Source organism: Cibotium barometz, chromosome 36 (assembly GCF_041138505.1).
Source record: "Cibotium barometz isolate CiBa-2024 chromosome 36, ASM4113850v1, whole genome shotgun sequence".
Taxonomy (NCBI): Eukaryota; Viridiplantae; Streptophyta; class Polypodiopsida; order Cyatheales; family Cibotiaceae; genus Cibotium; species Cibotium barometz.
This window is the reverse complement of record NC_141081.1, coordinates 48,385,823-48,400,132: the sequence shown is the minus strand read 5'-3', so window position 1 is coordinate 48,400,132 and position 14,310 is coordinate 48,385,823. Positions and strand designations below refer to the sequence as shown.

The window sequence follows — 14,310 nt, the reverse complement described above, 5'->3', positions numbered from 1 at the left end:
CTATGCACCACAGTGGAAAAAACCTCAGAAGATTCCGCTTGCCCTATTCCGGGCCCTAGCCCTCCTTCACTACCTGATTTCTTCACTACGAACGTCGAGAACGCATCATCTGCCACCTCCTCCTGCTCTTCCTTTCTAGCCCTTATCCTCGCAACCTGCGCATCCTTCTGCATGTACCTTAAAGCAGCAAAGAAGTCCTCTCCTCGAAGAAGCGCCGCTGCGCTGTGAAGTTCAACAGACGAATCGTCATCATCTCTGAGGGGGTAATGAGGGTGTATATCAGAGGGATCATCGGTGACATCAAACGCATCTGTGCCCGCAAAGCGCTTGGCCAAGCTCTGAAGCAAACGAGGGGGGGAATCGACATCATCATCTTCATAGTCTTCATCTTCATCATCATCACCAATGCGCCTGTGGTGAAGCATGGTGGCATAGACATCACCAGGCTCGATGTGGCCATCGCCAAAGCTTGAATGGTGGCCTGCAGCAGAGGAGGCGGCGTCGCTACGACCACGGCACCACCATGGATAACAACAGTAGAGTAAATACCTGACTCGGCATCATCGCCGCCGCCACCTACGCCACCTCCTCTGTACATTTCTGTGTTTGATGATGACTCTGAAGCTCCCTGCGACGCCATTATGCTCATTTACTGCATTCCTGCTGGTTAAAGGTCTCTTTACTCTGTTACGTCAGCATTTGGTCATCCAAGTCCTCACACACACAAATAGTCAGCCTAACAGTCTTTTCGTAGCTGGTCGTGCCCATTCCAACTCTTGCGTGACATGAAGCAGCACACATTCTCGCACCAGGTAATTAACCTCTTGATCACCTAATTTAGTACACTGGAATTATAAGCTTTATTGTTATTCCAATTCCAAAAAAAAATTGGAGCAGAGATTCAATCAAGAGAGATGAAAATTTGGAGATAACCATCTTCTCAATTTTGTAGATATATAGTCAATCATTTTAGTAATCTTGAAGAGAATCAATCGCTCACACGCTTGTGCGGCAGGAGAGAGCCATGACCTTCCTTGCAAGACGAGAATAGCCTACTGAACCACCCCTCCGTTGGTTATAACCCTAGCTTTTAGAAGGGTCTATTCACATAACTGGACACCCCCAATTCAAGTCCGTCCATCGTAGCTCTACCACAGGACCCTCATCCTAACATTACTCCCAGTTTTCGTCCTCAAAACAAAAGTAGGAAACCTCTTATCAAGAGTACTAATGTCTTCCCAAGTTGATCCTTCCTCCGATCTATCTTTCCATTTAAAGAAACCTTGTCTCCTAAGATGGTGCTGTGTCCGCTTTTCTTGGAAATCCAAGATACGTTCGGGCTCGTGCAGCAATGCCGGAGGTTCAAATAGATCAACAAGAACACCTGTATCCACCCCATTGTCATCCTCGCCAAGTCGTTTGCTTAAATGACTAACATGAAATACGGGGTGGACCTTAAGGCTTAGAATGTTCAGGCAGAGCTAACTTGTAGGCCACGTGACCTACACGCTTAAGTATTGTGAAAGGCCCACAATATTGAGGCGACAATTTTAGCACTTTGCCAATTTTCAAACTTTCTGAATTCTCCGAGACTCGGAGAAAAACTACCCTCATAGGGCAAGATACAAATGGTGGGAATAAATGTCCTAAACAACACACCCACTCTCTAGCTAGGCAATCTCATATAATGGGGGGGCGGGGGGGGGGGGGGGGAGAGCCAAACAGGTGGCTGGTACTGCCAACGGATGGTACCGCTGGTCTACATGAAGAAGGGGCCATCTCCAGAGTCGAAGAAAGGCCGCTCTATGCCGCTGCATCCTGTCGGAGCCGCCCTGCAGCTGCTCATACTGTCCCCGCAGAGTGTGGATAAGCTCCAACCAAAACGCACGGACAACCTTTGCTGGTGGAGTCCTCTTGCCCTCGAAAGCACAAGTGTAGCGTGCTCTCTAGATGGACCAAGCCGCTACACCACCAATCAGCTCCCAACACTGTGGTCGATCCCTACTCCAAGGGTGGTTGCTACAGTCGGGGATCGGAATCACTAAGATCCTGCCACCCTGTTATGTAATCATTGTGTTGTCCGCCTCTGTCTCTTATCCCATGGCAGGGCCTGACTATGCAGCAAGCCACTGCCCCCCATGTGAAGGTCCGCTGTGTAAGGCTTGCCATCAAGCGCAGTACTCATCCCCATACCTGCTGAGCCGCTGGAAAATCCCAGATGCAGTATCGCTGCATCTCTCGTGCTGTCATGTGCGTCATAGATGCCATGTACATTTCTAGGGCTAAATCCAGAAGGGGCAAGCAGATAAAGATTATGAACCCAGTAGAAGAACCAGGATGATGGAGCACAGAGCACAGAGCATCTCTGCAGTGTAGACTGAAGCAAGGCTTGGAGAAGAACCAAAGGGGATGCTGTCGGCTGCTCACAGAATCAGTCGGCTGAGTCAGAGGACATGGGCAGCATCAGGCGCATCATAAACCAAGCAGCAGATCTAGTTGGGCAGGTTTGATCATCAGTCGGGCAGCGCTGCATATATGTATGGACATGGAACTGGCCGACCAGCAGTCGGCCAGCATAAAGTGTCAAAAGTCCCATATAAAAAGGGCTCCTTGCTCCTTGGTTTTAATGATTCTCTCCCTCTAGGGGATTGGATCACTAGAGGTCCCATAGGGGACAGATTTTAGGGTTAGCAACCTTTTTATGAAGGCAGCCGATGGCTGCAAGGATATGTACCTTTTTGTACCATAGTATATACTGAATTTCCAGCACTTCTCACTCTCTCTCTCTACTCTCTCTCTACCTGCGTTTTTGCATCAGATGGTGCGTTTTTGCATCAGAAGGTTTCCAAGAGTGTTTAGGGCTGAAAGAAGACTACCCAGAGCTTCCGCGCGTTACATTGGTATCAGAGCATCAGGCTCAGCAAAGCTAAACATTGATTTAGTCCCAGATGATGGTGTACAGGTCCAAGGTACAGGAAAGTACACGGATTCGAAGCCCAAGGCGGGAACACAGATCGGGAAGAACTCCCATGAGGTTTGTTGGTGGTGTTCCACAGTGCCAGATGGGGATGGCAGTTCCGTGAGCCAGATAGGTTCTAAGGGAACGGTCCCAAGGGAGGTTGATCCTCCAAGGGTGATGTGAGAGTGCCAGACTCAGTTCCAGGAACGAAGACCAAGACGGTGTTCAGAGCCAGGGCAGGAATGGATTGTGGACTAGATGCATAGATCTTCATCAGAGACAGAGTGGTTTGGAGAACAGGCCGGATTTTCAGAGAAAAAGGTTTGCCAGGGATGGAAGATGACAGAGGGGCTTCGGAACAGGATGGGGATGATGACAGTCATCCAAGAGCAGGTTGGATTCCCGTCATCAAGTTTAGCAGAGGGGGATGTCATGTGCATCACAGATGCCATGTACATTTCTAGGGCTAAATCCAGAAGGGGCAAGCAGATAAAGATTATGAACCAAGTAGAAGAACCAGGATGATGGAGCACAGAGCACAGAGCATCTCTGCAGTGTAGACTGAAGCAAGGCTTGGAGAAGAACCAAAGGGGATGCTGTCGGCTGCTCACAGAATCAGTCGGCTGAGTCAGAGGACATGGGCAGCATCAGGCGCATCATAAACCAAGCAGCAGATCTAGTCGGGCAGGTTTGATCATCAGTCGGGCAGCGCTGCATATATGTATGGACATGGAACTGGCCGACCAGCAGTCGGCCAGCATAAAGTGTCAAAAGTCCCATATAAAAAGGGCTCCTTGCTCCTTGGTTTTAATGATTCTCTCCCTCTAGGGGATTGGATCACTAGAGGTCCCATAGGGGACAGATTTTAGGGTTAGCAACCTTTTTATGAAGGCAGCCCATGGCTGCAAGGAAATGTACCTTTTTGTACCATAGTATATACTGAATTTCCAGCACTTCTCACTCTCTCTCTCTACTCTCTCTCTACCTGCGTTTTTGCATCAGATGGTGCGTTTTTGCATCAGAAGGTTTCCAAGAGTGTTTAGGGCTGAAAGAAGACTACCCAGAGCTTCCGCGCGTTACACGTGCGTGGCCGCAGTATGGGCAGAATCCACCATATGCCAGCCACACTCTGACTGCCGTCTCTATGTGTGCCAGGAGCCAGATGAATAGAGTGATGCGCCTAGGCCTCTGGCAATCCCAGAGTCTTTCCCAGAATTCAGTGAGGAACTCTCGAGAGATGCCCTGTCTACATCAGTGCTCTGGTGCATTCTGCAGGTGTGCCACCTATCCTCGCTGTCTGAATGTGTCTCCCCAAGTGTGATGTGTACTGGAAGAAAGGAGTCCCAGGGCTATCCAGCGTTGTAAAGGGGTCCCGCCATAACCACTCCCCAGGATCCCACTGAAATCGAGAGAGCGGACGACTCTCCCATGCCCAAAGACTCCAAGCCGGATCCTCTGCCACCGCTGCTAGATCCAGATCGACAACCCACTTTTTGCCGAGGGATCCCATAATCCGCACTCTCTGGAAATAGCACCGAGACACAATCTTTGTCTCCTCTGTAGTCTGTCGTAGTCGGCCTCCCTCTACCACCTCAAAGCATATACATCCTATGAGCTCTGAGGACCCTCGACTGCAATAAGAATCTCGTGCCACGTGAATGCCCCCATCCATTGGGGTGTGAGGGGTCTCGTCTATCTAAGTCCAGGCCTCGGGGATAGCCATGTAAATCTCTGTACACATCTAGAGTGCCCCTCGCAGCCCAGCCAACTGCTCCCCCTGAAGCTGTGGGGAGAGCCATCTAAAGTGCTTCCAGTCTCCCGGGCTCCTGGCCGGTCCAGAGTCCATCACTCCCCAAGAGAGAGGTGGCCAAGCCCCAAGCATATGTCCCTGCTCCATTGTCACCATCGGGCTCCAAATCATAGGCTGCCTAGCGTACTCCTCTGGGGACTCTAGTGCCCGCTAGAAGAGGGCTAGCCGGAGCTCCTCCCAAGCTCGTAGCAAGCTACCGATAAATCTATTCTCAAAGCGGTGGCTCATCCCCACCCGTCGAACATCCGTGAAAATCCACTGCACCCCTGGTCTCTAGGGTCCACCATGCATTGGGTTCCTTTCATGGACTCTCTGCAGCAAAAATTGCTTCCAAGGCTCCCCACCTGGCAGCAAACCTCTGACTATGAGCTTTCCCAACAAAGCTCTGCTCTAGCATGCAGGATCCACGAGGCCTAGCCCTCCCCGTGAGGTGGGAAGAATGATCACTGGCCATGCAACCTTGGCCCTTGCCGGCCTGCCATCCCCCCCTGACCATAAAAGGTTCCAGATCAAGCGCTGCACCTAACCCAAACATGATCTAGAGAAATCCCAACAGGAGGTGATGTACCACATCGTCTTGAGGAGAACCTGGTTGGCCCACCACCATGGTCTACCAGTGAAAGTCTAGCTGTGCTCCAATGAAGAAGCTTCTTCCTGACACTTAGGAGAAGGGGGGGCTATCTACTGCTCTGGAGATATGTCCAGTCCCACCTGGCATCCAAGGTATCTCACTGCCATGCCCTCCGGTATCCATCTGAAGTTAGGACTCGGTATCCAATCTGGCAAAGGAGAAGGGCCAATCCAGAATCCGCATGATTTGTGCCAATTAATATGCACCCCCCAGGCCAGACAAAAGCTCTCTAATGCCTATTGAAAATGCCCAAGGTTGGCCTCACAGCCCCTCAAGAACATCGTTGTGTCATCGGCAGAGTCTGAATCCAGTAGTGTCTCATCCCGAATCGGGAGACACGACCAGGGGATAGCCCTGCCGAACTGATCGCGAAAGCATAAACCGGTCGCCGCCCATCAACACCTAGCTATGGTCTATTGAATAGAGTGATGCTACTCCTTGTATCCACTGCTATGAGAATCCCATGCGCGCCATAGTGCCCTCAAGGAAGCCCCAATCCACTCTGTCATAGGCCTTCTCGAAGTCCAGTAAGAGGATAGCCAAATTCTCCCCTTGGAGGCAAGCTGAGGTAGATGCCTCCCAGAATGTAAAGATATTGTCAAGGATACTTCTACCCTTAACAGAACCACTCTACGTGGGATGGATCAACTCAGCAAAACTAATGGCTTTGGCTAGGATTTTGTATGTTGTACCAAGAAGGGTGATCGGCCGCCAATGTCTGATCTCCTCTCTGTCTACCCCCTCTTTGGGTATCAAGTGAATCAAGCCTTCTGTAAGGCTCTCTGGCATATCACCACTGTCCTGAAAGGCCATCCTCATCCCTAGCTCAAGCAGTTCCCAGTACCAAATATAGAAAGCTACAGGCAGTCCATCCTCCCCAAGGCAGCTCCCTCTAGGCAAGGCCATAAGTGTGCGAGTGATCTTCCCCGAAAGCGGGGCCTCAAGAGTGCAACGCATGTGCGCAGTCATCGATGGACGCATGTGTGACCATACCATCTCTTCGCATCGGAGCACCTCCTCTGACGAAGGGACTGCTGTCATAAGTCCTTTGTAGAAATTTGTCGTCGCAATCTCTCTAACCTGGGCTGGGTCTGTGGCTACCAAACCATCTGCCCGCCTGAGACTCCTCACACCTGCCTATGCAGCCGCTGACTCCTCAAAGAACTCAGCTGTCACCCGGTCCCCCACCTTCGTCCAGTGAAAAGTGTCATGACCCTGTGAAAATGGAACAGCACAAGTGTGGGCATGGTGGTTGCTGAGCAAAAATATTAAATGATTCACATTTGGGGTGCCCGGACAGAGAGAATGATGTATGGACATCTCCAGGTGTGAAGGGGGGAACTAGAACATTAATATTTTAATGTTTTATGTATGGTTGCCCCTAGGCCTTAGTGGCCCCTAGGGAACTTTAATGTTTATTAAAGTTGGGGCCCTAGGACATTTTTGGAGAGAGGCCACTCCACTTTTGGAGTTGCATGCCTCTCTCACTTCTCTCTCTCTCTAGCTTTTGGGGAGTCGTGTAAGCTCAAGCGTGGAGAACATGGTCGACTGGCTGTGGTTTTTGCTGCTGTTTTCTGTGCAAAGCTGGCCGTACAGTCCACGTGTGCAGGCCGTACAGTCCAGGTGGAATTTGCCCGTACAGAACTGCTCCCTGCAGGTACAGGCTGCGCTAACAGTAGCTGAAGATGGGTACAGAATTGCTGCTGCAGGTTCTGTTTGCTGGTACAGTTGTACGGACAGGGCAGGTGGTGCTGGCGGCGTTGGACAGGACAGGTGCTGGCGGCGCTGGATAGAACAGGTACAGGCGGTGTTGAACTCAGGCTGCACACAGGCTTATACAGGTGAAGGAACCTGCAACTGTACGGACATGTACAGTGGTGAACTACTGACCTGTACGGACAGGTACAGTCGGTTCCAGATCTGTTCAGTTCTGAGCAATAGCAGGCAGTGTATCTCCAGTGGTAGGCAGAGCTTTTCCAGAGCTTGGTTGGTGCAAACAGTCAGGTGGTTTTGCAGGGGAAAAAGTACAGACAGTCTTTGTCAAGTACAGACTGGTACAAACTGCTTCGCGAGTGCAGAACCACGAGCTGATTTGGTAAGCTTTGAACTTGTCCATCTATCTTTCTTTCCATTGGCTTATGTCTGCTGCTGCAGAGTTGTGCTATCTGGCCCCTTGTGAGAGGAGGGGTATGGCAGATTGAAAGGGTGGACACAGAGATTGGACAGTGAATGTATGTATGTGAATTGGAGAGATAATTAGGGTTAGAGTTTCGTGTGGGAGACATACACAGAGAGAACAAGGGAGAGAGAGAGAGTTGTGGGGATAAGTGAACTCATCAAGTTTAGAGTGTGTGACTCCCCTATCACACATGTATATTGCACTAGTACACATAGTGCACTTAGTACATCAAAAGTACTAAGTGTACTATGTACTATAACTTATGGGCTTGTACACACTATAAGGGTGGGCATAATGCCTTTACCCCAATAACCTCCCACTTAAAGGCAAAGTGCCCTTAAATGAAGGAAAAGAAAAATCAGCATGTACATGATAATATACAAGGCCATATCAAGGCTGAAACTGGCCTCATCCAGTGTCTGCAATGAGCAAACCGCTCCGGAGGCAAACTCTTTGTCAACAGATTAGCCGGGTTGTCATCCGTATGAATCTTAACAAGCTGAATTTGCTTGTTCTCTATCACCTCTCTGATGAAGTGATACTTCACATCCACATGCTTCGTCTTTGCATGAAAGACAGGGTTCTTTGCCAACTGGATGGCACTCTGATTGTCACAATGCAACAATGGAATATCCCCTGTATAACCCAAATCAACCACTAACCGAGATAGCCATAATGCCTCCTTGCAAGCCTCTGTGGCTGCAATATACTCGGCCTCTGTAGTAGATAAGGCAGTGCACTTCTGCATCCTGGATATCCATGACACAGCACCTCCTGTGAATGTAAACACATAACCGGTAGTAGACTTCTGGTTATCTGGATGACCGGCATAATCCGAATCCGTGTAACCATGCACTAATGCATCCTGTTTGCCAAAGCATATGCACATATCCTGTGTGCCCTTCAGGTATCTCATGACACCTTTCACTGCTTCCCAATGCTTCTTGCCAGGGTTGGCCATGTATCTAGAAACCACTCCCACTGCAAATGCAATGTTCGGCCTAGTAGCAACCATGGCATACATGAGACTGCCACAAGCTGAAGCATACGGAATCTTGGCCATATCAGCCCTGTCTCTATCTAATTGTGGGCTGTCCATAGCACTGAGTTTCACATATGGAGGCAAAGGAGTACTAGTCTTCTTCCCCCCGTCCATATTGAACCTTTGCAAAACTTTGCCAATGTATTCCTTCTGAGACAAATACAACACATGCTGATTTCTATCCCGAAGTATCTGCATACCCAAAATGTGATTTGCATCACCCAAATCCTTCATACCAAAGGTTTGATGCAGCCTCTTTTTCAAGGCATCCATCTCTTTACGAGATTTCCCGGCAATCAACATATCATCAACATACAAGATGAGGATCAATAGACTGCCATCCAAAGCTTTCTTGGTGTATAAGCAGTGATCTATGTCACTTCTCCTGAATTTTTGGGATTTCATGAATGTATCAAATTTATGATACCATTCCCTTGGTGCCTGTTTGAGCCCATAAAGACTCTTTTTCAGCTTGCATACAAGCTTCTCCTTTCCATTAACTGCATAACCCTCTGGATGTTGCATATATATCTCTTCATGGAGATCACCGTGAAGAAAAGCAGTCTTCACATCCATCTGAATCAAGTCCAGATCATCATGTGCAACCAAAGCTAACACAGCTCTAAGTGTGGTCATTTTCACTGGAAAGAAGATCTCATCAAAGTCCACACCATATTCCTGCTTGAAGCCCTCAGCCACTAACCTGGCTTTGTATCTTGGCTTTGCATCTGGTGCAACTTTGAGCCTGTAAACCCACTTGCATGGCAAAACCTTCTTGCCTGCAGGCAAATGCACCAACTTCCATGTACCATTTTTGTGCAGAGAATCCATCTCTGACTTCATGGCACGCTCCCAAAGAGCCTTGTCTGCCCTCTGTAAAGCCTCCTTGTAACATGAGGGCTCCCCACAGTCAGTAAGCATCAAGTAGTCAACCCCTGGAACAAACCTGTCAGGGGCTCTGGAGGGTCTAGTGGACCTCCGTACCCAATGACCATCATTTGCAGGTTGCTGTTGGTGGCTCCTGTTCCATGCCATAAGGTTGAAAGATCATGCCCGGTATCTCTTCTAACTGTGGGATATCCATAGGGATATCTTCTGCCATCTCTGGCTGTCCATTTGGACCATTTTCAGCACCATTTAAGGGCTGGTTTTGCTGCTGTAATGGCTGATTTACAGCCCTTGGTTGTTGTCCATGATGTCCATCATCATCAAAGATGACTCTGCCAGGCTCCTGTTGCCTTGCAGGCTCCTTATACATGCATGTTTCATCAAAAATGACATCATTGCTGCGTATAATCTTTCTATTCACGGGATCCCAAAGTCTATACCCCATTTCACCTCTGTCACCATATCCTAGGAATATGCATTTGTGAGACTTAGGATCAAGTTTGGTGTGCATTTCCCTGCGTATGTGCACGTACGCAACGCAACCAAACACTCTCAAGTGCTTGTATCACGGAGGCTTCCCTGTCCATACTTCCTCTGGCACTTTCCCACCAAGCCTCGTGTTAGGTGACCTGTTTATAAGGTGAACGGCTGTCATAACAGCTTCAGCCCAAAAACCATGAGGTAATGCAGCATGTGACAACATAGAACGGACCTTCTCCTGAATGGTCCTGTTCATCCTCTCTGCTATCCCGTTTTGTGGAGGATCATAAGGAGTAGAGAGCTCCCTCTTGATGCCTTTAGCATCACAAAAGTCCTGAAACTGTTTGGACGTATACTCTCCACCATTGTTGGAACGCAAAGCCTTCAGTGTTTTGCCAGTTTGATTCTCAACAAGAGCAACAAACTTCTGAAACACTGAGAATGTATCACTCTTCAAACGAAGAGGATAAACCCACACCTTGTGTGTGGCATCATCAATAAAAGACACAAAATATTTTGCCCCTCCCAAAGAAAGCTGAGGCATCTCACATACATCTGTATGCACAAGCTCTAACTGAGCATCTTTCTGTCCAAGAGCTTTCTTGTGGGGGCACTGGAGTTGCCTGCCATATATACAATGCTCACAAAACTGAAAACTTGAAAACTTTAGAGAAGGCAAGTAACCCAAACGAGACAATTGCTCCATTCCTTTGACACTCATGTGTCCCAACCGGCTATGCCACAGAGAAATTTCCGGCAGCTCGGTTGCATTTACATTAGCATGGTGACAAACACCTGCATGCATGAAGTAAAGAGTGTCCACCTTAGAGCCTCTGGCAACAACCAGTGAGCCCTTACTAATCTTCCACTTTCCACGACCAAATGTGGTAACATAATCAGCATCATCAAGCTGTCCAGTAGAAAGCAGGTTCTTCTTGATCTCAGGCACATGCCTGACATCATGGAGCATAAGCTGTGAGCCATCTGAAAAAACAAGCCTCACATCACCTCTGCCAAGAATCTTGCATGCATGGTTATCACCCAAATAAACTACTCCTTCATTGCCAGCAGTATACTTGACAAACAAGTCTCTGCAACCTGTGACATGAAAGGAGGCACCTGAATCAATGATCCATGAGTGCATACCATGACCATCTCCTGTAAGAAGTGAATGGGCATCAAGTGAAGACGTGAATAGGACCTCATCCTCACTGTCACTGCATGTGACACATTGATTTCTTCAATCTTGACTCCACTTTTGCCCTTTGGCTTTACATCTTTGGCTTCATCTTTGTCTTTGTCTTTGCCTTTTCCCTTTTCCTTTTGATCATTTTTCCATTTGTAGCATTGCTTTTTAATGTGTCCCTTCTTGCCACAATAATGGCATTCCAAGTCCTTTTTGGAGCGAGACTTGCTCCTTCCCCGTTCTTGGCTTTTACCCCTTTGCTGGGATCTCCCACGTGCATTCATTGCATTGGACTTTCCAACAGAGTTGTTTTTCCTGTTCATCTCTTCTTGAAGAAGAGCACCCTCAACATCTGCATATGACAGCATAGCATTTGAATTGCTAGTGGCTGTCCTGAATGTGTCCCAACTCTCTGGCAAAGTGCATAAGAGAAAGGTGGCTTTGAACTCATCGTCCATTGCCAACTTTTGATTTATAACTTGGCTGACAATACCATTAAACTCATTTAGATGGGCTGCCATAGATGCCCCTTCCTTCATTTGAAGACCTATGAGTTTCTTTAACCAATACACTTTGCTTGAGGCACTTTGCTGGGCATACAATCTCTGCCACATTCCCCAAGCTGTCTTCTCTTCACACGAATGCTGAAAAGTAAAGTGTCTGACACAGACAACATGATGGTGGATCTTGCTAGCTCATCCATATCTTCCCACTCTTCAGCAGTAAGAGAAGCGGGCTTTACACCCCTTTCTTTGACAGGCTTGTGCTGCTTCTTCTGGAGCAACACATTATAGCACTGGGTTTGCCAAATATCATAGTTATGTGAGCCTTCAAGCTTCTTGATGTGAAGCAATGAAGAGCTCTCACCTGTGGTTGCCATAGCAATATGCAACCTGTCAATGCCTGACTCCCTGCAAAATGTGCAAACACTGCACCAAAGCACACAAAGTGCTCACAGTTGTTCTCCCAAGCTTTATCTCCCACTGCGGAAGCACGAATGCAACTTTTCTCCCACTTTATGTGATGAAATCACCAAAATCTGGTTGCTGCAGATTTAGGACAGCACCTTAAATGTGCTCTGTTCCCCTTCCAAAGTACTGTACAGCAGTACTAAGTGCTCACCAATGATGTACCAAACCTGTACCGACAAGTACAGCAGCTGAAATTGAACCTTTTGCTCACTCAAATCAATGTGCAGCCATGCCAAAACTTGTACAAAGCTGTACCAAATCTGTACCAGCAGGTACAGTAGCAATAAATGCTCTCCTGGCTGTCCAAATGAGTGAAAATCAGACTTTTACAGTCCCGAACACTGCATACAACAGTCCCGAACAGAAATTGGGCAAAAGCTCCTTGACTGCAAGCTGATTTCTGAGGATTCAAGGCATAAAAGTCTTGCTTGCTGCTTTGCCAAGCTCAACAAGCATAAAATCTTGAAAAGCCCCTTGATTTGAGATCAATTTCTGATCATACATGGTACATTGACGCACATGAAGGCATCCAGAGTGTTCACGATGCTTCCCCCTGGCCACATATACATCCAACACATGAAAGCCCCTTGATTTACAGGCACATTGAGTGCTTGACAGGCATCAACACGTTGCCCAAAGCATCAAATGCGAGTGCCTGCATGCAAATCAATCCAATCGGCACAAAAGCCCCTTGATTTGCACTGCAATTTGCTGCAATTTTGCCCGAATGTGCGATTTCTCACATCATACAGCATGAATGAATGCTTAATTGCACAATTACATCAAAAGCCCCAAATTTTGACATCCAATTTTCTGCAAATTGATCCTGATTGTGACCAATGTCACCCAATTTTGCCAATTTCGCTCAAAATTTGAGCAATTTGGCACCTGTACTTGCTCAATTGATGATTGTACCTGCTCAATTGCAAGTCCCAAAAAAAAATTGAAGCAAGATACCTTGTAATTTCTGATTTTTTGTTGCAGGAAAGGGGGGTTTGCTGAATTTGCTGCTGCTGTATACTACTGTTGTAGTCGGGCAGGTGCTGCACGTGTGTTAATGCTGATGCAGAAAGGGGGGAGGCGCTTCTTGCTGATGTGCCTGCTCGTTGCTGTGCGTGTACGGATGGCTAGGCTGCGTAGCTCTCCTCAGCAAGCAGCGTGTGGGCTGCGTAGCTCTCCTCGTGGGCAACAACAGTAGACGGCGCCTTGGAGAAGGTGACGTGGAGCTGAGCGCCGCCCGCCTGTTGACGCCTTGTGGCTGCGCCTGGGTTCTCCTCGTAGCCAGCCGTCGACCAAAGCCTTGTGTGTTCGCTACGAGCTCGCCTTCATGGGGACACGTGTTCATTCGTTGACGCCGCCTCCGACCGGTAGCTCTACGCTGTCTAACGCCCAGCGCTGACACCCCTGCGTTACACGTTGACTCTTCGCCTTCTTCTCCACCTGCCCTTCTCCGTGCCCGAGCTGCCACCTCTCTCCGCTTCTGGACGCCCCGCTTCGGCACTCTCTGAGTGACCTTTGAAACTCTGTGAATCAAAGCGCTGCTGCTGTGCAGGTCGGGTGTCCTACATGCAGAGCATGCTGGGATATCGTCTACAGCGATGGAAGCATGCTGTTCTTCACCGGTGCAATACTTCATAGGGCGGCGATGGAAGCAATCGGCAGAGAAAAAGAAGAGAGGCGGAGGGAATGACCATAGCTCTGATACCAGTTGAATGGGAGAGATAATTAGGGTTAGAGTTTCATGTGGGAGACATACACTGAGAGAACAAGGGAGAGAGAGAGAGAGTTGTGGGGATAAGTCAACTCATCAAGTTTAGAGTGTGTGACTCCCCTATCACACATGTATATTGCACTAGTACACATAGTGCACTTAGTACATTAAAAGTACTAAGTGTAATATGTACTATAACTTATGGGCTTGTACACACTATAAGGGTGGGCATAATGCCTTTACCCCAACAGTATGTGCTGAGTTGTGGAACCATGTACATGGGATATGCCAGATGTGTGCTCAAGGCTGCCCTGTTGAATAGTCTTGGCTGATCAGAGGGGAACACAGACTGTTGCTTTTGCGGGACACAGATCTGTGTGTGTATCCTCTGTGCTAAGAGGTATTGTGGGCTGCCAGATTGGACATACAGGTGTACTCTCCTGGCTGGTCTTG

General features: G+C 48.3%; 1 protein-coding gene and 1 long non-coding RNA gene across 2 annotated transcripts in view; one reads left to right on the top strand and one right to left on the bottom strand.

Annotated features, from left to right (window-relative positions):
* LOC147617987 (uncharacterized) overlaps nucleotides 1–425 on the bottom strand; it is an 863-nt gene extending 438 nt beyond the window's left edge. The window contains exon 1 of the mRNA XM_086775536.1: nucleotides 74–425. Within this exon, the coding sequence (XP_086631662.1) occupies nucleotides 74–425 (352 nt within the window). The remainder of the gene's footprint in view (nucleotides 1–73) is intronic.
* Nucleotides 426–529: 104 nt separating this feature from the next.
* LOC147617986 (uncharacterized) overlaps nucleotides 530–14,310 on the top strand; it is a 52,399-nt gene continuing 38,618 nt past the window's right edge. Inside the window, exon 1 of the long non-coding RNA XR_015262220.1 lies at nucleotides 530–812. This is a non-coding gene — a long non-coding RNA (uncharacterized LOC147617986). The remainder of the gene's footprint in view (nucleotides 813–14,310) is intronic.